Source organism: Ruditapes philippinarum, unplaced genomic scaffold (assembly GCF_026571515.1).
Source record: "Ruditapes philippinarum isolate M1 unplaced genomic scaffold, ASM2657151v2 ctg2892_1_1_1_1, whole genome shotgun sequence".
NCBI lineage: Eukaryota > Metazoa > Mollusca > Bivalvia > Venerida > Veneridae > Ruditapes > Ruditapes philippinarum.
The window spans coordinates 48,920-76,524 of NW_026856552.1; the positions used below are offsets into that span (position 1 = coordinate 48,920).

General features: G+C 31.9%; 1 protein-coding gene across 2 annotated transcripts in view; it reads right to left on the reverse strand.

Moving 5' to 3' along the window:
• Nucleotides 1–1,316: 1,316 nt before the first annotated feature.
• LOC132746959 (phospholipid-transporting ATPase VA-like) overlaps nt 1,317–27,605 on the reverse strand; it is a 41,656-nt gene continuing 15,367 nt past the window's right edge. For both annotated transcript variants that reach the window (XM_060736251.1, XM_060736250.1), the window contains 17 exons: nt 23,711–23,842; nt 21,990–22,120; nt 20,192–20,441; nt 19,527–19,597; nt 14,942–15,127; nt 12,809–13,268; nt 12,328–12,489; nt 11,659–11,753; nt 10,803–10,938; nt 9,677–9,852; nt 8,924–9,151; nt 8,537–8,794; nt 6,801–7,001; nt 6,381–6,461; nt 5,203–5,304; nt 4,378–4,565; nt 1,317–3,165 (listed from right to left, as the gene is read on the reverse strand). In XM_060736251.1, coding sequence (XP_060592234.1) covers nt 2,847–3,165; nt 4,378–4,565; nt 5,203–5,304; nt 6,381–6,461; nt 6,801–7,001; nt 8,537–8,794; nt 8,924–9,151; nt 9,677–9,852; nt 10,803–10,938; nt 11,659–11,753; nt 12,328–12,489; nt 12,809–13,268; nt 14,942–15,127; nt 19,527–19,597; nt 20,192–20,441; nt 21,990–22,120; nt 23,711–23,842 — 3,176 coding nt within the window. In that variant the 3' untranslated portion in view covers nt 1,317–2,846. The remainder of the gene's footprint in view (nt 3,166–4,377; nt 4,566–5,202; nt 5,305–6,380; nt 6,462–6,800; nt 7,002–8,536; nt 8,795–8,923; nt 9,152–9,676; nt 9,853–10,802; nt 10,939–11,658; nt 11,754–12,327; nt 12,490–12,808; nt 13,269–14,941; nt 15,128–19,526; nt 19,598–20,191; nt 20,442–21,989; nt 22,121–23,710; nt 23,843–27,605) is intronic.

Genomic DNA, 27,605 nt, shown 5'->3' on the forward strand with positions numbered 1-27,605 from the left:
AGTAAAAAAACGGCCAGGGTTTTCTGGGTGAAGACAAATTTGTAACTCATACAAAATTATACGATAAAAATCAATTTAAACAAAAAACTTTGAAACACATTCAAAATATATTCTAAGAAGAAAAAAAAACTGCATAATAACCTATATCCTACAAATATCACAGTTGAGAAAAAAAATGTATTTTACTTTAATTCCAACAGCAGATAAACAGTTTTACAAACATTATTCAAGATTTCAAAAGTTTTTATTATTCTTGAAAAAAATCTTTGTTATCATTAAACACAATAAAGTGATGGAAAAAAGGGACATTAAAAAAATAAAATATAAATATCCTATCACATTATTGATATGCTCTTTTGTAATAACTACTTTGTGTTTTCAATATTAGAATTCATGTATGTTGATGAACAGAAACCTTGTCATTATGTTTTTGAACTCTTGATATTAGTATTGTCCCGACTCAAGTCAGAATTGAGGGATTATGATAAAGTTCATTGTGTTAAAGGAACTCCATTGAGATCCAAAAGTCTAAAACATAAAATTTGATTTCTAACATAGACCAACTTGACTACTTAGAATAGAAAGATATGCAAACCATAATTAAGAAATATCCTCTAAAAGAAATTGAAATTCATGTTTTCACTTATTTTCTTTGCCAGATTAGAGTGAAAAGTGTTTTCAATTTTAGGTAATTTTTCACAATTATAATAATTATTCTGGAAAAGCAAAGTGAGCAAATGGTCTGAAATCTTGTACAGAAGTTATTGGTATAGACCTACATCAAATGGTATAAAAATCTCGAAAAAATTTATTTTAAGTCCTGTCCTGTCAAAAAACAGCAGTGGAGTCCCTTTAAAGTCTGCACATATATCAATAACACAAAAATAATGTGATTCCTGATTGAATACAGCACTGATAATGCTTTGTTAATTCCTGAATAGAAATAAGAAATAATGATAAAACAAGAAACATGGCAATGCCATGAAACCAGGTTTTCAATTATCACCATTGTAGATAAATATGTTGTATTTGAAATACAAATACAAGCAACAAACAATGTAACTATGTGCAATGTAAAACATGAATAATGTAGGAGGAATTGCCACTGAAGAAGTGTTAACTATATATTCTGTATAAAGAAATAAACAAAGGGCCATAATTAGGTATCACAAAACCCCGACAATATGTGCCAGGGCACTTGATGACAAAGCTTCTGTGAAAGTTTGAACAAAATTCCGTTGAGAAATGTAGGACGAGTTCAGCACAGAAGAATTTGTTCACTATATATTGATAATTCTGTATTAGGAGAAAAACAAAGGGCCATAATTAGGTCAAATATTATCCAATCACAAAACCCCAACAATATGCGCCAGGGCACTTGATAACAAAGCTTCTGTGAAAGTTTGGTCAAAATCCGTTGAGAAATGTAGGAGAAGTTGCGCACGATAGAAATTGTTCACTATATATTCTGTAAAAGGAAAAAAAACAAAAGGCCATAATTAGGTCAAATATTATCCAATCACAAAACCCTGACAATATGCGCCAGGGCACTTGATGACAAAGCTTCTGTGAAAGTTTGAACAAAATCTGTTGAGAATTGTAGAGGGAGTTCAGCACAGAAGAAATTGTTCACTATATATTTTGTATAAGGAAAAAAAACAAAGGGCAATAATTAGGTCAAATATTATCCAATCGCAAAACCCCGACATTATGCCCCAGGGCACTTGGTGACAAAGGTTCTGTGAAAGTTTGGTCAAAATCCGTGAAGAAATGTAGGAGGAAATGCGCACAGAAGAAATTGTTCACTATAAATTCTGTATAAGGAAAAAATACAAAAGGCCGTAATTAGGTCAAATATTATCCAATCGCAAAACCCCGACAATATGCGCCAGGGCACTAGATGACAAAGCTTCTATGGAAGTTTGGTCAAAATCCGTTGAAAAATTTACAAGGAGTTGCGAACAGAAGAAATTGTTTACACCCGCCCGCCCATCCGCCCACCCGCCGACATACCTCAATCTAATAACCAGTTTTTTCCTTCGGAAAACCTGGTTAATAATGAAAAAAAAAATTCATTACAGAGAAGTTTTGATTTGGATTCAGCAGTATTTAGTAAGAGAGTCGGCTGAGCAGAAAATGATGTTATCTTCTTGCATATATGAATTTAAAATATATTTTGCATAACTATGACAATATAAAATACAAAATGGTTTGCGCTCTATTGTAAAGTACCTGATTTGTATGTCCAAAAGACACTAAAACCTTTACTGTTGCAAATAATTATCACAATATAAAGTAAGTTTTTTATTTAACTCTTTGATCTTGAGTTTTGCATTTAGCCATATTATTCTTATATTAAATAATTTAACCAAACAATTTTGTTTCTAAAAGATGGAAATTGATTCAACAAAAGTTTTATGATAACTTAAAACTGTTGGATAACAATGTCTAAAAGGCACAAATATTTGGTGGTCCCATGTAAGTTATTTTTAAAGTAAGTTTTTGGTCCTTGGTTTTTCATCTTCACACAGACCATGCTTTCATCTGTGTACAATTTATCATGATCATATATAATATTGTGTAAGTTTTGCACCAAAGTAAAATTTAATTAAAACTGTAAGATAAAAATGTAAAAACAAAACACTTGACCGTAACAACTAAACAAACTGTTTGCACATACTTATACCCATTCTATGGCCAATAAAGGCCTGCGTTACTATAATAAGACTGTTTTTCGTTTTCGACTGTTGACAATCTTTCCCCGGCATTAAAGATGCGGATATTGTCTTTGGTTTGCATTTTACGCAGTTGTTTCTCTCTACATTGACTCGTGTACAGGATCACCGTCAGGTGGTCGTCTCCGCAACTTGATTTTCGTTGGTTCTCTGATTACTATTTTGTCGGTGACGTACACGGCCATTTTTATACCCGACTTCCGGCAAACCATTCTGTTCAGATGCATCATTTTTCATGTCTAAGGCTTTATTATCATAACCTGAGTCTTTTGAGTCTTTACGATTATCGAAACCCGAGTCTGGACTAGCTACGCGAGAGTTCGGTTGAGTTTCGTCTTCTTGTTCCTCCTCCTCTTTTAACTTCTCCCAGTGCTGCGCCTTCATGATCTCATCTGGGAACACTGTCATCTGTACTGAGCGTACAATTACTCTGCAGGTAAAAATAGAATTTATAAGACAAGGTAAACTCCCTGGAAACAAAATACAACATTGCAAGTTTTGATTTATGTCAAAAATTTTATTGTAAACTTATAAATGAAATAATTAGACATATTAATTAGATAAAATGCGTATTTTCATTTTCTGTATTTTCACTGTAAAAATTTATTTTTCACTGCAGTGAAACATATTTTCTGTATTTTCACTGGTGTCTTGCCTGACTACTTTCTATTAAATTCTGCAAAAACGCAAAATTTTAGGGAAATTCTTTCAAATTTTAATGTCAAAAAAGAGAAATGTATATAATAAACAGAAAATTCAAGTTTTTTCTATAAATACATGATTTATTTTCATCTTGTGGCATGAAAATTATCATATTTCACTCGTGGCTACCACCACTCATGAAATATTTATTTTCATACCACTCGATGAAAATAAATCATGTATTTAAAGAAAAAACTTGAATATCCTCTATGTATACTAATTGAGAAATGTTACAAAACTTTATCAAAAAATAGTTTGTTTTTTTATCTCAATGCACATTCACTGCATTTTCTTCTGTACATTTTGTATTCACACCAGGGCATCATCCAATTTTCATAGCGAAAATAATCTCACATATATGACTTTTCTACAAAAATTACGAGGGACAAAACCGCAAATAATTCCCTGGTTTACTATTTCATTTACAAGCAGGCAACTAGTTAGAAGCACTGACCTTCAAGATGCTAGTTTCAGTAAAACAGATTACATAATTATTGTCGCTTTAGTGCAGTAACATATTTAAACCTTTTAAATTATATAAGGAGTAACCCTGTTACAGCACTGAAATGCGGTGGCTGAACTGTGCTTTGGTAAATTCAATGTGGCTTACTGCCGTGATCCGTAGTGTACACTACACATCACATCACATCACCACTGCACTGAGGTAACAATTTACACTTTAATAAACAATAAAATGAGCCATGTCATGACAAAACCAACATAATGGGTTTGCGACCAGCATGGATCCAGACCAGCCTGCGCATTAGCGCAGTCTGATCAGGATCAATGCTGTTCGCCTACAATTCTATAACAAGTAGAGAAACTGATAGCGAACAGCATGGATCCTATCAGACTACGCGGAAGCGCAGGCTGGCCTGGATCCATGCTGGTCGCAAACCCATTATGTTGGTTTTGTCGTGACACAGCTCAAATCACTCACCTTGGCAACAAAGCTACTACCACGGAGATCAGCACGATGATAGCATGTATTGGTTTTGAGATTGTGTTCTGCATGACCCAATATGGCGTCATTGGGTGATCAAATGTCATGAAAAATGAGTCTATTATGATGCCAAACAAATAGAAAAACACAAAGCTGAGGATTAACGTCAACCACTGTGGCCACATCTACATTCACAAAAAGATACAAATTATAAACAGACATGCAATTTTTTGTAGAAATTATACAAAAAAGAATGATAAAATAACAATAAAGGTAAAATGAGAATACCAATAAAGATATATCAATACTAGTATATAGTTAATAATTAGAAATGTGTCCATAGGACACAGAAACCAACATATTCCACTGTTTTATCAGTGTATGGACGGACAGTTACACAGCAGGATAGGGTGACAGACAGACACACAAGACCAAATCTATATAAAACCCTCTGACACCCTAAGTAGTGTGGGCATAAAATAAGACATTAATCTGCAGAACAACACTTAGAACATATCAATAATAAGAACATTTATAATACAAAATCAATGAATCAATGTAGCACCACCATTCAATGTTCATGTAAGATGTATAAGTTTCTTTCATTATGAGTTTGTTTTTTTCCTCAAGTCAAATGCATTAAATGGAAAGACCTCAATAATTATGGAAAATCAATGTGAATTAAATCTGCAACTATTAAACAGTTCTACGAATAATGTTATTCTTAAAATGAAAGCAGGTCATAACAGATTAATATACTTTGCAGACTGAATTTTTTTTCTTAAATATTTTGATAATTAACTACATGTATGATATACGTACCCATCTATATGTTTCTATAGCTTGGTGAAAGAGTATTGATAAAACAAGGGAGACCATCATGGTTGTACCAAACTCCCATATACCAACACCCTCAAAATAACCCTGAAATTACAAGTTTGAACAAAAATTATAATAATGGAAATCATTCATTTAGCTTAACTAGTATAGGTAAGTTAGCAAGAAAATTTTATTTGAGTCAGCTTATCAACATTCTATTATTAGTAAAAATCAATGCTGTTCAATTCTGACTTATATGTATAAAACAGTTCTTTCAAACGCAGATCTGTTTGGTATGTTTATGATATTTCAGTAGTTACTAATCAGCTGATGAAGCTTATCAAAGTGAAACATGTTTTGAGAAATTGTGTTGGTTTTTGTTCCTTTTTATCCTACCAACATGTATGTTTGTTTGTTTGTTTGTTTCATTTTACGCCTTTTTCAACAGTATTTCAGTCATATAGGCGGGTAGTTTCCTAACCATTGTTCCTGGAGAGTTACACCAGTACTAGACTACCTTCCTCCGGACATGTATGTAAGTTATTATTTTGAGCAAAATGCAAACTTGTTGGTTTGATTCATACTTTTTTATTTTTAATCATTAACATGTGGTATAAAATTTTATAACAAAGTCATTCACTCGATATATATCTAGCTTTAACAGTCACAGGAGTCTCTATAAAGCACTATTCAAATTTAACACATTATTTCATGCATGACCAAGAACATTAATTTTGTCATGTCCCCATTTCCAAATTTGCATTATTCAAATTATTATTATAATAAATACATTTGTATATGCATACATATGACCACCAGAGGTCAGCTTATTTTCAGGTCAGTGACCTTGATCACTGAAGCACAACTGCCATAATAAATTTTGTATATCCTTTTTATATACATTCAAACTTAATGGTAAACCCCAGCTGCCAAACAATAAATGTGATATTTTTGAATTGAAAGTAATATTTTGAAGTTCAAATATATTTCTATAACAAATTGTATCTCAAAAGTTTTAACAAATAAATCACATACAGTGTATATCAAAAACATAGGTTGAGTACGTATGTTTTGAAAGATGTTTCATGCTTAAAAATGAGTTGTTGTTTTTTTTTTGTCAACTACAAACATACAAAGAAGTATAAATTTTATGAAACGCTATAAAACTGTAAAATACTTACAAAATAGCATACAAAATGCACAACAACACTCTGATAGACTGAATCTAAAAACACTATGAGAAATGATAACCGTGTATACGTCTGAAAAAAGATATAAGACATCATCAAAGATAATATCAAAACAAATTCATAAGAAAAACATTAGCACCAAATTTAAAAAAATCACACCATTTCTTACAAAATTCTTAAAATTATTATAATAAGAGCAGTCAGAGAAAAAAAAATTTATTTTGAAAATGATTTCAAACTTGATACATTTTTAGCAAGTCTAAAGGATGTGAGGTAAAACTTCAGAAAGTCCAATTAAAGGATGTGATGATAAAACTTCAACAAGTCTAACTAAAGGATGTGGTAAGAATTAATACATATCCAACATTATATTATCTAGATATCTGTAATTATTGACAAAAGCTTAATTACCCGCCCTTCCGGTCCCACTTTATACAAAGACGGAAATGCTAAAAGTGTCTCTGGTAAGAGATCTTTATCCATTATGCCATTAACTATTGGAGGAAATGCAGTAAATAGAACATGCTGTCCTAGGAGGAATAAACTGTCTATATGAGTGTTTCCACTGTACCCACTATACAAGTTAAACCAGAATAAAATCATTGTAGATATCTGAAAATAAAAAAAAATATATCATTTAATGATATGAAGAAAATGAAAATTTGGATTAGAATTGAGCCAGTGATTTGTTAAAATTTGAACAATCAACAAAACAAAGAAAGAAAGCTCAACCATATTAATCTTTCAAGTGACTTTCCATACTAACAATAATCCTAACAAGCAATTATTATAGTATTGCAAGCAATCCATAAGTCCCCTACCGGTAAGAACCCTATCAACATTCTGAAGGGCCATTGGCCATTCACTTATGTTTCAATTTTTCTCTATTTTAAATAAACTTGTTGGAAAAGTTCTTTAAAAGTGATCACAGGAAACAGTTTTTATGGACAGACAGACAGACGGACTGAAGGACACTCTAAAGTTAATATTTGAAACATCCCTGTTACCAAAATATAACATTTTAAAAGCAAACTTCTTAAAAAGGAGATAACTCTTGAATTAAAGATGCAATTTCATAAAAAAATTTCAGCTCTTTTTGACTTATCACAAATATTGTCATATTTGCCATGTTTTAAGCCTATTTGTTGCCAAGGCAACTGATATTTTTTCAAAATAGGAAGAACAGATAAGACATGCATAATCTTAAGACTGCTATCTTCCAATATGTCAAGTTTCATAAAAATATTTCCAGTACTTTTTGAGTTATCACTGGATTCAGTTTATGTGTAAAATTTGCCATATTTTCAGTCTATGTGTTGCCATAGCAACCAGAATTTTCAACATAGGAAGAAAAGAAAAAGACGTGCATAATCTCAAGACTGCAATCTACCCATATGTCAAGTTTCATAAAAATATTTCCAGTACTTCTGGCGTTATCACTGGATCCAGTTTATGTGTAAAATTTGCCATATTTTCAGCCTATTTGTTGCCATAGCAACCAGAATTTTCAACATAGGAAGAAAAGAAAAAGACGTGCATAATTCCAAGACTGCCATCTACCCATATGTCAAGTTTCATAAAAATATTTCCAGTACTTTTTGCGTTATCACTGGATCCAGTTTATGTGTAAAATTTGCCATATTTTTAGCCTATTTGTTGCCATAGCAACCAGAATTTTCAACTTAGGAAGAAAAGAAAAAGACGTGCATAATCTCCACACTGCCATCTATCTATATACCAAGTTTCAAAAAAATATTTTCAGTACTTTTCAAGTTATCGCGGGATCCAGTTTTGTGGACGGACGGACTGACAGACAGATGGAAGGACAGACGGACAGAGGGTAAACCTAAAGTCCCCTCCGGTAATCCGTTAGGGGACTAATAACTTCATCCGGCTATCATATATTGTATATTTTACATAGATATATATTTCTCATAATCTATGAAAATTATAAGGAATGTACACATAGATACTGTTATTTTTTTCCAATTAAAATAGTTTTGAATTTTGTGCTTTAACAATCTATCAAACTGTAATGAAATATACCACATGTTATTATTATTTTATTTAGAATAATAAACTCAAACTACAGCTTAACATATTAATATAAAACATCTAAAATCCACAACAACAAAGGCGATACTTACCAAACTTTTGTAGAACATAAAAGCAGAGAATCTAGCCATCCGACTATAGCACCAGTGACCGTGAACGAGTAACATACGTTCAAGGAAATGGAATCGTGCAATGGCGAAATCCGAGGCCATGACTGCCTGCATGCCTTCCTGACCAGAAATACCGATACCAACATCTGCCATCTGTATCATAGCAACATCATTCGCACCATCGCCAATAGCTAACGTCAATACTTTCAGTTCTTCACGCGCTAAATGTACAACCAAACCCTGAAAATAATGATACAGTGAATTATAATTAACAATGAAGTTTCACTCTTAACTATTTTCTTTACACATGAAGATTAACAAAATCAGTGTGACTGCCGTCAAGAAAAAACATGTGACAAAGTGTCTTACCTTTTGTATTGGACTAGATCTGCAGCAGATGACAGAGTTACATTTTCCCGCCAAAACAAGAAACAATTTTTCCATGTCCTTTTCAAGAGCAAATGCCAGAGTTTTACCATCAATAACAAGACCATACTCCTTTTTCTTTGTTGGAGGGCTAGTCTCCGTCTCCTGCGGAGTTTTCTCCTCGAGGATAATCTCCTCCAGGTGGTGCCTCATCAAGTCCGACGTTGCTTCCTGTAGCAAATAACAAAATTACATAATCAAGTAAGTTCTAAACGCAAGGTCTATAAATACCCATGCATATAAAGCAGAGACTAGGAAGCACATGAACAAAAGTGTTCTCAACTACTTATGGGAAATAAATAGCTGTTAGGTTTAAAATAATGACCCTCTGAAACAATACATTGTGACATCCTTGGCCAAGTGGTTAAGGTTGTTGACTTTAAACCACTTGCCTGTCTGAGTATGTGATGCGCAAAAATCGTCGGATTTTAATTGTGAGAAAGCTATCCAGCTAGCTTACGTTCTACTCAGGGTCCTGGTTGTGACTGAAATAATGTACAGAGGCACCTGAAGTCTTCCTCCATCAGTAAAGCGTAAAAGTTGCCATATGACCGGAACATGGTAGTTCTATAATATACAGAATGATGGGCACCTGAGGTCTTCCTCCATTAGTAAAGGATAAGTCATAATATGACCTTGTTGGTGCAACATAAAACCTAACCAAAAAAAGATCAGAAATTCATCTACAAATCTTACCTTATTTTCAGCATTGACTACTATAAGTTGTTGTTCTGGATTGAAGAGTTGTGAGGAGTATGCTATCTGTATGGCAGTTTCTTGTTTATCTCCCGTTAACACCCACACTTTTATACCTGCCATACGCAGGTTGTGAATAGTTTCTGGTACACCTTCCTGCAGCTTGTCTTCTATACCTACAATGGAAAATTGTTATAAACCTCTTTAAATTTGAGTATGAGTTTGACATTTGAGCTCATAAACTGTTTTAAAAATGTTTGAAACTTCTAATTAAGACAAGAATTTATAAGCAATAACTAGAAATGTAGGACATGGATGCCCCCACAGGCCACTGTTCTGTCAATCTTATGACTCTAGGTCAAATATTTTTTGGACTACATGTGCCACAAGTTGAAAACTAAAAATCAACAAATGGCCATTATTCTGTTAAAATTGGTCGCAGCAAAAATACCTTCCGGTTTAGGTTAACCATTATTCATTTTCTAAGTGCTGAAAAGGGCCATAACTTAGTGCAAATGGAAGTCATAGTTGCCCAGATCATATAATTTGTATAGATTAGTAAGTGTGTAAATAATGAAGCCATTGGTACAGGCAGAACTTAAGAAAAATCCAACTTCCCGTTCTAGGTGAACCTCGTACGGACGGACAGACGAACGGACGTTCCAACATTTTGGCATAAGGGGCTATTTTCTTTGTTATTTTCTTTGTTTTCTTAAGGGCTATTAGCCTCTAAACCCTTTGATCACGGAATGAACCTTTTGTTCTCTTTCGTTCTCTTTACTGTTATATAGCCCCTAAAGCCAAAATGTTTGCTCGGACAGATGGACGGACGTTCCAACATTTTGGCTTTAGGGGCTATTTTCTTTGTTATTTTCTTTGTTTTCTTAAGGGCTACTAGCCTCTAAACTCTTTGATCACGGAATGAACCTATTGTTCTCTTTACTGTTATATAGCCCCTAAACTTAAAATGTTTGCTCGGACGGACGGACAGACGGAAGGATGGTTCAATTACTTTATGCAGGGGGGCATAATAAAAAATTGCATTACAAGTCCATTTAAGATATTTAGCTTGTTAAAGATTTAAACCCTACAACGAAAGGTTTAAATTGGTGTGAAGTGAGCGTACCTGTGGCACCCAGGAGTTCGAGATCAGCCTCTATTCTACACGCAGAATCCAGCAGTTTCTCTTCTCTATCCTCTAATGACGACTCAGCTTCTAAATGAGCCTTTGCCCATTTATCATAATCTGCTTTCGGTATTGTCTGAAATAATATATCATATTCATTATCTGACAATCTAAAACAATATTATTTGTTTACCAAAATTGCAATCTAAAACAGTAGTATTTGTGTATTGGAATTCAAAATGATTATACATAAGATGTAGTTACATGCAACTAACTTTTATAATACATCTGACTTCAAATCATTTCCCTCTAGTTTTCGTCTTACTAAACCAGTAAAGCCTGAGAGCTGTTTATGACATAAACTTGCATCTTATTGAACATTTTATTGACTGTTGAACAAGTTTTACAATGCATAATTTGCCAATCCCTACCCTGAACAGAATTACTGCAGTACATTGTATGAATTTTTAATTTTCAATATCAACAAACAGCTGGGAAACCTTTATTGTGTCTTTGGTAGCATTCTACTAACACTATTTTTCTATCATTATATCATGAAACATTTTTGAAAAAAGAAAGTTTAGATTAATGGATAGATCCCTATGAGACTCTTATTACCTGTCTTGTTCAAGTTATCAGATTATTGAATTACAATAAGAATTTCACCACAAACAGCTTTTTACATTTATGTTTGTGGTAATAAGAGATTAATACACGGCAGAGTAGGGCCGGAAGGTGATTACCAGCTCGCAAAATGAATAATGGCCCCCGAGGGCTTCAAAATCAATTTTTTTTTCAAATAAAAGGGTAAGAGTATGGATCTATAGAATGTATTGCAAGAAAGTAAATTACCTACCTTTTTAGCCATGCATAATGTTCTGAGTCCTAGCATAGCATACTCTAGAATATGTTCCTCTGTGTTTCTTCTCATCTTTATATACTCTTCTTCCTCTGCAAGTAAAAATGGTATCATTCATTTTAAAGAATTATTATAATATCATTATCTATTTCATACTTTGGGTTCTTTTTGGACTTTTTTTATCCTATCTATTTCAATAATTTGGGTTCTTTTTGGACTTTTTTGTCCTATCTATTTCAATAATTTGGGTTCTTTTTGGACTTTTTTGTCCTATCTATTTCTATAATTTTGGTTCTTTTTTTACTTTTTTTTTATCTTCTCTTTTCAATTTCTCAAAAAAAGCATTATTTTTTGTATTTTGTTAAGTTGAAAAAATACCCTGGAACCTTTGTTAATTAGTACTCAGACAGTGTTGCCACTGGACATAAAGCCTCGTTTGTTTAATTCTTAACATGTTGGAACTTAAAATGATAATTATGCTTTGCCACTCGTGCTGTCTGATCAGATTCTCTACTGCAGTTTGTTGGTAGCTCAATTTTTTTTTTTAAATTTTGGTAATTAAATCCCTTTAACTGTGAAAAGACTTGTTTTCAAGATTAATTTCAAAATTGGTGAAATCCATTGCACAAAGTAGTAATTTGTAGATAACTTAAGTTATATAATTACCTCTATATTTCTTGGATAGTACACTAAGAACAGCAGAGTCAGCTCCCTTGGTATACAGAATAATGTCTTTGGTGAGTGGATGTTTTACTATCACAGACATTCGCTTTCTGGTCGAGTCAAATGATAACATATGTAAAACTTTGAGCTCTACTTCACCTTCCCCTTGAAAAATAAACATGATCGCACATTAATTTATTTTTCTAGTTCTAACAATTACACTTCATAACATAAATCTCTCTTATCATTCTTTTGTGATAAAAAAAAAATCCAAAATCTTCAAAGTCGCAAAAAATGTTACAGTGTTCTGCTTTATTTATTTTCAGTTCGATTGGCTTTTAAATTATAAATGATTTAACAGACGATAAAGATTCATGTAAAATACTTTGATAAACTTTGAATTGTTTAAGGAAATTTATGGGTGTTCTCTTTTTTCACTCATTTAAAATAAATATCTTTTTAAACGTTTACAAATTTTCATTACCTGGCAGCCATACTGTCACAGAATTTGCTGTTCTCCCTTTCAGACAGCAGTTATAAGTACTTGCAGCCCTAACCAGAGCTAATTCATCCGGACTTTCTGCCTCGTATCGTGTCCGAGACATATCTGACCTTATTGATGACCCGGCTATACTTCCGGCAACACTTCCGGTTGGAGTAGATATTTTTGGCATATATTCGAGTCTTTGTGTATATTTAGGAAATTTATCAACATCTAGGCTTGAACGATGGTGAATTGGTGGCAATAAGCTTTTACTAGCTCTCGGAGTAGTCCCGTCTTGATTTAAAGGCGGAAGTTTTTTCCTGTGCTCAGAATCAGCCAATTTTGTATATTTTTCTATAAAAACATTTTCTGATTGGTTCTGGTTCAGATTTACTTTTGCTGATACCGTTGGTACGTGAAGACTGTTTGAACTACTGGCAATGTTTCCTTCATCATCCATCTGTAATATTGACAAATACTTCATTTTATACCTAATCTAAAATACTTACTTATTAATATTAAATCATATAACAAGGATTGTTGTAGCCAAGTATGAAAACAATACACCAAGAACTTAAAAATTTATGATCAAGGTTAAAGTTTGCAGACAGCAACGGGAATTTTTTTTTCCTTGGAAAAAAACGGCTGGGTTAAAATGAAACACATTGTGTATTTTACATTCTTACAATTATACCATATAATTATATTAACTGAATACTGAGGGTAAAATAATAAATCAAACTAAAGATTTAGCAGTTAAAAACATTGGTCAATATAAAAACTTGTAACCATGAATGTTCAGAAAAGGGATTGAATACACAGAATAAAATTATATAAAAATATAATAATATACCAGATTATTGCAATAAATGATAATATATTACACTAAAAAAATAACATATAAAATACATGACAAACATACAAAAGGGAAAAAGAAGTTTACATTAAGTCAAAATAATTTCAAGATCATTGTACATGTATTCTTACATATTTTTAATTACGTTTATATGTTATATACATTATAAAATGGGGGAAGGAATTTATTGTCAAAACTTACTTTAGGAAAATAAAGTTTACCATATTCCAATGGATTTACCTGTACAATGGGTATATTTCTTATATTTCACTATACACAGGCAATATCTCTAACTCCAAAGTGAAAAAATATACTCTGAATCGTAAATGCATACTTTACAAATATGATACTATTTCTTACAAAGGTCATTTGCATTAGTACTTATGTTGTATTAGTTAATTAACTTGTGATGTATTGAATATGTTACTGTCAATTGAGAATTGGAGAGATTTCAGGCCTAGGCAGCTAACCCAACAAAGCCTTACAGTATATCGCACCACTAAGTCTATACCAAACTATGGGTAAATCTTACACCGTAACATATTCAAGTACAGGTAATCAAACCAAACTTACAAATAGTGATGAAAAATCTCTTATTGACCTGTGTCAGTACTAAAAGAACATATTTAGACAACTTCAACCTGAAATCTAACCATCTGCACAAGGTATTAATCTGATGGTCAAAATAAACACTTTCAAGATGTGATTCGCCAAAACATCAGTAAGATAAATTCAAGCTGGTCAAAATCACCGATCACCGCCAGATAAACTCATAACCATCGACACTCAAACAACCCTTCAACCATGAAAAACTATGTTAAAAGGCAGAATAAGATATCTCACATTAAAGAAGAAACCACAAACTTTCTTAACAAATGGTGACATGATCTTTGAGGTACATACACCAAAGTTTCCGTCACCACTTGCAATTCTGAGCTCACCAATGATAATGATGACTGACTATCCATCCAGCTAGAGTTTCGCAACATCTGTGGGTTTGTTTTTTAAATATTGATGGAATTTCTGATACAACTTCAAAAGCTCAATTAATTTCTAAAAATAAAACTTGGCAGCATTCCAATATCCTGTTGACACTTTGCCAATTATACTCATATTTTTTTTTAACGAATCTGATACTATATTTTTTTAGAATGTCACATGATATGTTTTTTGTGCGGAACATGACAAAATGTAAATTTGCTCAGTAAATACAAATGCTTGCATCATTTTTAACCATTTTAAAGGTAATTATAATATTGTATAAAGAAATTACTCACAATATCTTCATGAGGGTGAAGGGAGACAACCACTGTATTACAGATTGCCATGAGCAGGAAGAATTCCTGGACTTGATTTTTGTGAGAATTAGCAGGCACTGTAACATCTATGCTCCCCACACTTCGCAGGCACATACAGGATAACTCTCTCTGAATCTCAGTCTCCAACTTCAAATTCTCCATTACCTGTAAAAATAACAAAAAGTTTAATTTTTATAACATTAGTACTAAACATGCTCAAATTTTATAGATCAATGCTGGTATGTTTCACACAGAGCTTATGCTAACAAAAAACAGAACTTGTCAGGCTACAAAAACAAGTTATAAAGTGAGTAAATTAACAACATTTATAAAAAAAAATGCCTTTTTAAATAAATTCTTGCATGAACTGCGCAAACAGTTATACATTAACTGAGAAGAAAACATGGCATAACAGATACATTCTCTTCTCATTAGCACGTGCCAATGTTGCACGGTTTTTAATATGTCTGACTCAGGGCGCAATGTTATAACATTTAATGCAATGATGGCCCCAGTAGCTTTATAATCAAAACATAACTGTTAAATGATAAGGTACAAGCATGGCACAAGCAATGGCTTCTTTATATGAAATACAGATTATGAGATACTGAAATGCAGAATTATCAATTACTTTTATGCAAGATAAGCGCTGATGCACCTTTTTTTGTGCATTAACTTCTGCAGAAGCCTTCAGGCTTAAGGGGTCAGATTTCAAAAAAGTCCTAACCCTTCTGCAGATGTTAATGCACTCAAAAAGGTGCATTAATTATAGGTTAAGTACTTTAGCATTTTTCCTTTTTTGCATAAAGTGCAGAAATTTCACAAGAACAAATTATTTTATCACATCAAGGTAAATATTCACAGCAGAAATCTGTTTGCATTTTTTCTAATAAACAGATCATTACTAGAATGATTTATGATGACAAATAATATTCTGAGAACTTAAACATGAGATATGACTTAGCAAGTTTTCTGGCAAGATATACCTTAGAAATCGTGACAATATTGCTTATGAAATATGAGAAATTTATTTTTAAAATAATAACAAAGAACAATAGCAGAAGACATAATTGGAATAAAGGCGACTCTTTGCTAGGCTTTTCTCTTTGAATCTATTATTTCTTTGTCATTCTACAAAACCAATATTACATTTATTGTAATGAACAAACCATTCCAAGAAAATAAAACTGAAATTCAATCTTTATAGGGCACTTTATATTTTGTTGTTGTTTTTTTTGCTTGTTTATCAATTTTGGATTGTATTTCTTTCATATAAGTATTGTATTTCCCTGTAAATATTTAAAAATATTTAAAAAAGAAGAAATAACATAAAATATATGATATAAAGAAAATAAAAATATATAAATATATGATAAAGAAATAAGATATGTCATAAAATATATCATAAAGAAATAAGATATAACATAATATACTAGTATCATGAAAATTTGTAAAAACAAATTTTTGAAATTTAAAGATATTTAATCCTTCATCCTGCTGGTACTAGAGGTGATTAAGTGCATTAACAAGTGATTATTATAAATTAAACAGATAAAGTAATGTAAGGTACCTTAAGGTATTCACAATCTGCATAAATCCACCCCCACCCCACATAAAAACAACAACCAAAAACGAACATAAGAACTGTTACTGCATTAAAACCAATTTAATAAAAAATATAACTAAATTTAGTCATTCTGTTAAATGAAACATGCAAACTTGTAAATGGATAATGAATATTTCATACATATCTTAAACTTTCAATACATTTTTTTAACAGTCTGTTGTTTTCTTTTTAGTAATCTTTTAGTATTAGGAGGTGTGCATCTTTATAACATATCACTCTGTCTCTGTTAGCATTACCTTCTACAAGAATGTTAAAAGTGTCATACATCTGATATCAATGAAATATATATCTGATATCAATGAAATAGTATTTTGTATCAATGAAATATATCTGATATCAATGAAAAATATATCAGATATATTTCGCTAATATCTGATATCAAAGAAACAATTCTCACAGAACAAGTCTAAGACTGATTCTCAAAATATTTTTCTTTACATTACAAGAAATTTGTAAAATTGAAAACATAATGAGTCTCAAACATATATCATACAAAGTTCTTCAGAATATTGGGTAGCATACAAGTGCATTGTATACATTAAAATATTAATTTCTAAATAATTTCTTGAAAAAATAGTCCTTTCAAACAATTATAAATTGCCACCTTAGTGCAGTAATGGGTTAACTTCTTATATAATTTAAAAGGAGTTAACCTGTTACTGCAATAAGGTGACTAAATATGGAAATGTACACTTTCTTCTATCAGCAAGTCTGTGAGATTACAACCTTAGTTGAAGAGTGCTTAAAAAGAAAGAGATTTGTGAATAGTTACATGAACTAAATTATCATTATTGCTTCTATGTGTTTTTTTTTTTCACAATAAGAGGAAAATGGAAAAGTACAACACATCAACACCAGAACTGTGGAGTGGGTTATTTATTTTCTACCACCAAACCTTCATCAGGATCCGGATTTTATATTTTAAAATAATGAAGATTTATCAACAGGGTTTATTTAAAATTGTAACATCAGACAACTTTTGTAAGAAGAAAAAAAAATGAATAAAAACATGCATTGAATTCATAAAAAATACAATGTGTACACAAAATAAATCATGTAAAGAATAAATTTTCTATAAAGTGAAATGGAAAACTTTTGGCCATTCATGTCTTTCTATATACACTAACAAAATTATGTTTTGGAATATTCAAAGAAAAATTTGTGCCTTAACTCTATTGTCTGAATAAACAACAAATTTTAGGATAATTTAAACAAACTGTAATGGTACATGTCTAAAACAAAGATTTATCTAAACAATGAAATGTTACTATAAATTTAAAATGAAAGAAACCATAGGAATTTTATGTTATAATCAATTTCAATGCAATAATCAAAGTTTAAATCTAATTTGCCATAATCAACTTTCTATGCAAAATCAAAGTTTTAAATCTAAAGATAAATAAAAAATTGGTAGGAAAATAGGTCGGAACTGTAAAATTATCAATATCAGTATTAAGAATTATTAGAAATTTTTAAAATAATAATCACTAAGATTGGATAATAAAAAATTATCACAAAATTACACTAATAACATTAAACCATTAATACCTAAGTATATGTTAGTGTTCATCCGTTCTGTTCTACAGAAATTAGAAACTTCGACGAGAGCGATAGCGACAGGAGAATGTTTCTAATTTCTGTAGAACAGCAACGGATGAATACTAACATATTAAGTGTCAAACTTTATTTGGCCTCATAATCACTCACTTTATCACGTCACTATGTTGTTCTATGAAGTACTATGAAAAATAGAAGTCGACTATGAACGAAATTCGATATAGTATCGACTTTTGTTCTTCTAGGAAAATTAACGCACAGAATTTTTAAGAAATACAGCGTTTTCATTGGATGACAAATAAAGTTGGACACTAATACCATTTTAATAAGTATAAAGCAGGTGAAAAGTTTTCATAAAAAGCCATTATATGTGAAATGATAAATAATTGGGTTATGATTAGAGTTCTCCTAGAATATATCATGAAAATCATCTATATAGAACTTCATTGATATTATTACCGCTTTCTGATATCCAAATTTCCTTTTGCCTTCCTGATAAATTATAATACAAGGTTTATTTCTGCATAACTAAAATGCCCTCACATTATAATAAAACAAGAGCTGTTGGTAGGACAGCGTGCTCAACTATTACTTGTGCTTGATAGTAAAACAAGAGCTTGTATAATGTGTGGCGCCAATGCCTGGGTGAATGCAGTAGCTCTCCCTATTCTTTGAACAGTCAAGCTAAAAATCCTCATATCAGCAATATATAATATCATAAGAACATATACATGCATATTAAATGGGGAATCAGTGGCCAAGCAGTGAAAATTGTTGACTTCAAACCTAAGGGTATGAATCCTTCAAAGGACTTTGAAGAAGCTATCCAGCTAGCTTAACTAGCTTATGTCTTAAAAGAAGTATGGAGCAGCACCTGAGGTTCCTACTCAACCAGTAAAGCTGAAAAGCCACAGTATGACCAGTAACAGTGTCAGTGTGTTAAAAAAACAACTTAAAGAGTTATCTTAACACAACATAAAGTTGAAGCTTTGAAAAAATGCTATTATAACAAAAAACACAAAATAAGTTAGAGAATTTTGTTAATAGGAATCTAGTGATTAGATCCAGTGATTTTTGTGGGTAAGTTCATGTAGCATGATGGGAAACATTAACAAACAAAATTTCAATTTAGGCCTTATGTGACACAAATATTGTTTGAAATTTGCTTAACATTGTATATTCTGTTCAACAGCCTCTGTCTTAACAGTAAAAACACAAGTCAAAAACAAAGAATTCCTTCATAAGGTACACCTCTCCCCTCAAAAATTAAACAATGAAGACAACAAAGCCCCTTTTAAAAACAGCATTCAACACTGCCAAACCTCATGCAAAATGGAGACAAACATTTTAAATTGGTGTTATCATATTTGATCAACTTACTGAGCTATTTCGACTGATGTTGGCAAGAGAATAACGGCTCCCAGTCTCACTCTGTATATCATCGTCAAACTCTGTAATAAAATCAACCAGTTCATTATTTACACAACCAGCATTTGTTTGTTTAGCTGGGTTTTCCCTAACCATTTAGTGCTTCTGAAGATATTTAAACAATTTTTATCCATTAGTGCATTATTTTAATTACATGCAATCAGATGCAATGAGGTAATAACCCTTTATATGTGTGCATGTAACACATTGAACAAATTATACAGTTCAAATGCAATGAAAAGCACTAGCAATTCAACAAAGACTACAATTTTTTTAACAATTACTGTGAAGATAAATGAATGTAATTTTTATCAGCAAATGTCTAAATACCAGTAGTAATAAAGACCTGACTATGTCATCTGGCTAGAACTCGAATGTTCTCAGTGCTTGATAGTAAAACAAGAACTTTGATAATGTAAACATTTTCCAAGTTCAAAAAGGGCCGTTATTCTGCCTAAATGATTGCTAGAGTTTTGGACCTTAGAAAGTGACCCGCTATTATGCTCACAAATATGTGTGTGAAATTTCAACCCATTCTCTTCAGTAGTTTTGAAGATACAAAGCTATGACTAGGTAGCTCTTCCTTAAAAAGTCAAGCTGAAAAGAAATTGTTTTACCTGGTACATGAGGGTAATTTTTCCCACCAATTGTGCATGACTTGAACTCCATCTGGTTTTCAGTAAGAGTGCCAGTTTTATCGGAGAATATATATTCCACCTGGCCGAGATCTTCTGTAATATTGAGAGCCCGGCATTCTACACGCTTGTCTGTGGGCTCGTAGTAAAGGTGTAAATCTTGGTTAATGAAGTATATTTGAAGAAGTTTGATGATTTCCAGCGATACATACAATGGTAATGGTATCACAGACTGAAATATAATACATGAATATATAATTACATAATTATGATTATACATGACCTTATTCCATCGATTATCACAACTGATCTAATTGAATGACATGCCTGTTTTTTCTTCAAATTTTACTTTTAAGAAATAATATACATGTATCTCCAACAATGATTTTCTTTTGTGATAAATTCACTGTCAGAGATATATTATTTCTAATTGATTTTATCACTAAACAAAAACACTGTCTGGAGTTCAGATACAAGGCATTACTGATATCATGAGGGGCATAGCCCCAGTGATATAATGCTGTGCATCCAAACAACAAACAGTGATTTTATTAAGTGTTAAAATCACTGCTGGGATGATATTTTTTTCAATTCTAACATATCATCAACAAATAAATGCTGCCGTACCTGATATCAAGCTAAATTGTGCCTGGTTTGTTTCTGTACTTTTTTTTCAGCAAGTCATATTTTTAATGATTATGTCACATGTCTAAATATAGATTGTAATTTTATTGCATTTTTACACACACTTTTGGTCCTTCTATGTTCAATAGGGAAAAATGCTGGTTGTGTTAGAGTAAAATTTCCAATTGGGACTATAGAGGTCAAGTAATAGCTACAATATCTCTTATTTAACTATTTTCTACATCAAACCTTATAAATAAAATGTTACACTAAGACATGTTTATGTTTACTTACGTAAGTCTAACTAACTTTCAGTTTCTACACATGATCATTTATAACCACTTGAAATACTGAATCAACATTTCAAACTATTTCATTAGGCAATCAAACAGCAAATATCTTGTGCTATAAAATGACAGACTTTAAAAACATGTAAAAGCACATGCCATGCATTGATAGGGCCAAGATCATGTGTTATAAAATAACTGACTTTATAAACACATAAAAGCAACTGCCATGAATAGATAGGGCCAGTCAGTTTGTATATCTATAGGGGACTAAACTGTTAAACTAAAAACTTATGGCAACTTTTTTAAAGAACCTTAAACTTTGACTATTACTGGGTCACATTAAAGACATTTAGGCGAGTTTTCATATAGACATATAGGCAAAAATAAAACTGATCAATAGAATTTCTTTAAACTTGGCATGTTGTTAGAATACTATAAAAGAAACATTTTAAGCTAAAAAAAAAATTGGGGTCACCGATCTTGAAACGTCTTTAATCTGAAAGTTTATCTTTGAATAGACTATATGGGGTGTCTGTGGCCGAGTGGTGACAATCGTTGATTTCAAACCACTTGCCCCTCACTGCTGTGGGTTCGAATCCCAACAGGGACTTCGAATTCTTTCATGTTAGAAAGCTATCCAGCTAGCTTACAGAACGTCGGTGGTTCTACTTAGGTACCCGTTTAAGCCTGAAATAATGCACAGAAGGGCACATGAGGTTTTCCTTCACCAGAAAAGCTGGAAACGTCGATATATGGCCTATACTGTGTCAGTGCGACTTAAAACCCAATCAAACAAACAAACGTATAGACTATATAGCTAATATTATTATATCAAAAAAATGTTTTAAACAATGACTCAAATATACCTGGAAGATGATAATGTAGGTGAAGAACACAATGAATGCCTGAAAATATGGATTGAACTGTTCAGAACTCTCAAATGGTATAAATGGTACGACAGTGCTGTCCTCGTATTGTCCCAGCCATAATGCACTACCTGTAAATATATAAATGTTGGATTTAAAATAATTATTGTCTCATTTTGATAAAAAAGCATGATGAACATAATAATGGTTTCCTTGATATATGAGCTGCTATAATCAATAGCAGCTATTGTTTTGTAATTTGCTTTGTCATTACCGTTATTTACTTGGCAATCCAATGTAGACTTCTTAAGACGCACTCTTTCTCCGCTGGCATCTCATATTACTATATTTCTAGTCTTCACCAATAGAATAGAAACCCTGCCTTTTAATTTTACTTTATATAACATAACTGCCTTGCTTAAAGATCAGCTTAAAGCTATTCATTCTGAGATGAGTATAGGCTTGCCTTATATTTAAGCTGCACACCTCCATATGAGCCAAAATATTACAAGAGAATCAAACTTGAGTAAAAATGTACTAAAATTGTAAGAAAAGTAAAAAGATTCACTTAAGGTAGACCATGGGTAATGGGCACCATAAGGAACTGTTAAATTGACAACATAGGACAGTTATATGTCTTTAAGGTCACCTGTATGCAAAATTTAAATAAAATTTACCGTTAGGTTTATGAGTTATGGATATATTTCTAAACTAAGACTTTGCCATTAGAAGGGCTTATTTTCAGAAATGAAGAAACTCTAAATAATTTGTAATATCATCATTATAAAAAATGTTTTTCTATTGCCCATTGTTAAGAAACAAATAATAACATTCAGGTAACAAATTAACAAGCAAAAGGTTTGTTTCTAAACAAAATGTTCTGAATATGTATAAAAATGTTATCCTACCCCACCCACTTTAAACACTAATTTTACTATTTCCCTATGTAAAATGCCTTATTCAAAATATTCCTAAAATTTACCATAATGAGGGGCTATTTTCAAAGTTTGCCTAAATTTTCTTAAAGGTATATTGGTTTATCATGCGAAATATAAAATACATTTACCGTGTAGTTTTTATTTTATTAAACTTTGAAAATGTCTGGTATCATATTTACTGTAAATTTTCGCATTATTTAGCAAATAAATTTCTACAATAATTATTTAATTTAAATCAAACCCCTTTTCTTCCATAAGGGATCAGAGAGATACATAAAAAAATGTTAAAAAGAAAAAAAAGAAAGAAAAAGATTTGCTCCTTCTGGGGCTTGAACCCACGCCCCACAATTTCAGTGTAGTTTGCAAGCGATTCTAGCCTTTTGAATACTCTTCAAAGTGGAGGTAATGCGTTACCCATGGTCTACCTTAATAGTTTACTTGTTACGTGCAATTAAAGACTGATTTTGCATTATTTAACACCATATTTCTCCTGTCTGACTAATATAATAAGGGCTTATTTATATAACATGACCTCTTTCTTTGTTTAATTCATAATAATTCATGTTAAATACATTTTCAAAATTTTCATGAAAAATTGGACTTTAATGTGTAAAAGTGAGCACAAAATTAGCTGATATAATAAATGTTATTTAAACTGTTTTCCTTATATCTGCTGTATCAAACTTAAAATGATACTGAAAGAAAACATGCTTACCATTGGTCAGTTTTCAAAATAATGAACATAATCAGCCAATCAAAAGACAGTTTACAAAAAAAACATACCTGCAGCACAGAAGAAGCAGAGAAACAGCAGTATGATCACACACCAGATGACATCACGATTTAAAGCCCTCTCTAGCTTGCTACGCTTGTAACGTGGGTTACGATTGTTCATCATCGACTTGGTCTCATGACCTAGAATATACAAGCAAATAATTCACATAAATATCTATATTACTAGTTAAATGTTCCAGAGCATCAATGTAACTTGCAGTCATGTGGATTCCAAACTGGTCACCTTATGGCAACTTTTCAGATTTCACATGAGAGGATAAGTACCACAAACTTTTCTGGGGCCATCAAGTTGGCTAACATACATAAATAGGAAATAATGCAGAAATATGAGGGGGAAAAGGTTCTGTAAAGGAAGCAAAACCCATTACTATACCAAATCTATATTACTGATTTGACCTGTTTTGAATTTAAAAGTGCTTTCTTATCTCTTCCTTTAAATGAAAGAAAAAAATACCCAACATTTTATGTGTATAAAGCTTTATATCTGCTGCAAAAACTCTCAATTTAAATTTTGAATAGGAAAACTTCCAAAATACCTGTATGAAAAGAAATTGTATAATGAACGAGGCATGCACAAAATCAAGACTCAAAAACAACATAATTTTTTTAAAAATATTTCTTTAATTAGATACAGCTTTTTACCCTTTAATACTTAATTCTCATTTGTGTTTTACCATTATCCTTTGGGTGGGGGGGGGGGGGCTTGTGTTTTTGTGTGTGTTTTTTTCTTCTTAATTGTTCAATGGTTACGTCACTACCTGCATTTTAACTTTATTACAAATTGGAAAATAATTATTACAGAAATCAAAGACGTTGAAATCTCTTATCTGCTAATTTCAAAAGTAAAATCTACATCAAGTTTTAGAATAGATTGTATCCCCATTAATATTAAAATTGCTGTAGGAAATAAAACGCTATTTTTTCTGACCAGATGCATTTAGCTGGAGGGGAAAATATCATGCAAAGATAAAATCTTCTGTCTGAAGTATGGGTAAATATACCTCCATCTTGAATTTATATCTCACTGCACATATTAATCAGACAAGAGGTATATTTTATTTATTGCTTGAAACCACAAAACAAATACAGTAAAAAAAGTGTTTATTTACCCTTATTTAGACTAGATAAACTTTCCACATGATTTACCCAGTATGACAAATAATAAATATATGTAATTAACAACCTATAAATAAATAGATACCGCAAAAAAAATTATGCTTATAATAACATTTAATAAAATATATTTTTAACAAAAATTTTACCATAATTACCATTCAACATCTATATCTTTTTTACATTAAAGTGTAGGCAGGGCTCTTACAAGCTATTTTGGGAAAAATTTCCCTGGCTTATATTTGGGAAGATGGAATTTTTTGGGAAAATTTGAGAAAAAATTATAAAGTTTAAAAACTATTTCATTAAAAACCTTTAACACTGATTCATGTATATTATTAAATCCCTGTTCTAACGACACAACTCAAAACTGTTCATTTTCTCTGAAACTGTTCGATTTTATTTATTCATTCATTTTTTTCTTTTGTTTTGGGTGTGGTGGCTGGCAGGGGGTGTGGTGAGAAAAGGGATTATTTTGGATACGAAATTGGGCCCAATATCTGCCCCTTTGAAAACAAAATGCCCTGGTAGACAGAGAGCTGGACTTTAATCTGCAATTATAGAATCCTCATACTGCCAGTATTCAGGTACAATGGTCAAGCAGGAAGTTCAATGAATTTATACATTTACATAACATGTTATAAAGCAATGTTCAAAATGTCATTGAACCACATATGCAACAAAAGTCATTAAGTCATCAAAGAATCTCATCCACTTATAATCCCTTTGAGACAAATCTGTCAACTGTTTGTTTAACTGTATTTGAATGATAACATTAAACAATGAATATAATAAACCTATGGATGCCATCAGTGGTAAATTGTCAGTCCATAACCATGCATTCTGACCTAGACTAGATTTTAGGGTGTCTGACTGTTTTATAATAGACTTAAAAAGCTATGTAAATGATGGACAGTTCAAAATTCAAAACAATGCCATATCTGAATACTGTAAAACCCTTTTAAATAACAATGAACAGGTCTAAATAGACTTAATATTTTTGTTCTTACTTAATCCTAGGGTACAAACAAACTTTTACAGTTACAGCTTCAAAATAAGTGCAACAGGTTGACTAATCTATTGTGACTGGTAGTGCACAGTGAAGCTATAATGGTAAATGTTTGTTTGTACCAGGGGATTAGCTCAATGGAATAACCCATATCTGCCGAGTTCCTGACAACATCTACTGTGACAAAATGGATAACATCTACTGTGACAAAATGAATAACATCTACTGTCACAAAATGGATAACATCTACTGTGACAAAATGGATAACATCTACTGTGACAAAATGGATAACATCTACTGTGACAAAATGGATAACATCTACTGTGACAAAATGGATAACATCTACTGTGACAAAATGGATAACATCTACTGTGACAAAATCATCCTTCGCTTCAGGATAGAACGTCACTTTTATAGGAGCAAATTACATTGCATATAACTAAAATGTAACACAAGATCTGGAACACAAGTGCTCGTTTATAAAGAGTTTGACTTTTAGTTTGGTCAGACTGCACAGATAATGTTCAAGCTGACATCCCTGCTTTATGACTTGGCAGAATATCTACAGGACTAAATACTATCACCAGCAATTCATGAGTTAATGTACTGAATGAGCCTCTTGGTGGTTGTGGTGTTGGTAGTTTTCACTCTGTATCATGACAGTAAGCCACATTGAATTTACAAGAGCACAGTTCAGCCATCACATCATTCCTGGGCAGACTGTCAAACAGTTAACCAGTACTAGATGCCTTCACTTTCGCAAGGAACTGTTACTTCTGTACATGCCAGAGCAGATTTATAGTGTGAATGACCTTAGAAAGAATTTCATGATCAATCACAATGAAAGTGACCTGCACTGTCTGGGAATCAAACTCGGATTGCCTGATTCACAGTCCAACACTATAACTATTGAGCTAACCGGACGGCTTAAATGAGCGCCTTTTTGACAACATGCTCTTCAATACTTCCCCATTCAAATTTTTATGATTAAATACACTAAACTGGGAGTTCTCACAGCATTATAGCCTAAATGAATCAATATATTATACAGTAATGCTTTCATAAAAAATTCACCATAAAATTTATATTGAGACTAAAATTTAAATCCCTGCTTTTTCTCTTCCTGATTCAGCTCTGATTTTTTTTTCATTTGATGAGGGTATCCATTTTAATACCTTTTGACAGTTTTAAATTTCCCTTTAAAAATTTATAAAAAATTTATCTATTAATTAAAATTATGTTTGGAGTGGCAATGGGTGGCATTATACAAAGTAGCAAGTTTCTAGAAAATACATCTGCCTTTCAGCTATGTAACTAGGATAGCTTTCAAGTCACATGAATAGTTATAAACTCAGATTTGAACCTACAGCTGTGGCATGGCTGAGTGGTTAACACATCAGCCGAGTAATCAAAGGATGCATTAGTTCAAACCCCATGAGAGGCAAGCCATTATTTCCATGAACAAGTAACTTTACACTCATTGCTTCGAACTGACTGGTTCCAGGAATAGATTCTTGTGTTTCGATAAGCTTCCAACACAATAAAATTAAAAAATTTTTGTCTAAACATGCTAAACTAAAATAACCTACAGCTGTAAAGGGCAACATCATCAACAGTGGATCCCTTTTTATTATGGCAAACCTTAATCTGCTGAAATAATTAAATGGACTTGTCCACATCCCATTATTATTAATTTTGGATGTGTGAAGGAAAAATTTGAAGTTGTTTGGCCAACAGAGCTGCTGATTAGACTGGTGGCAA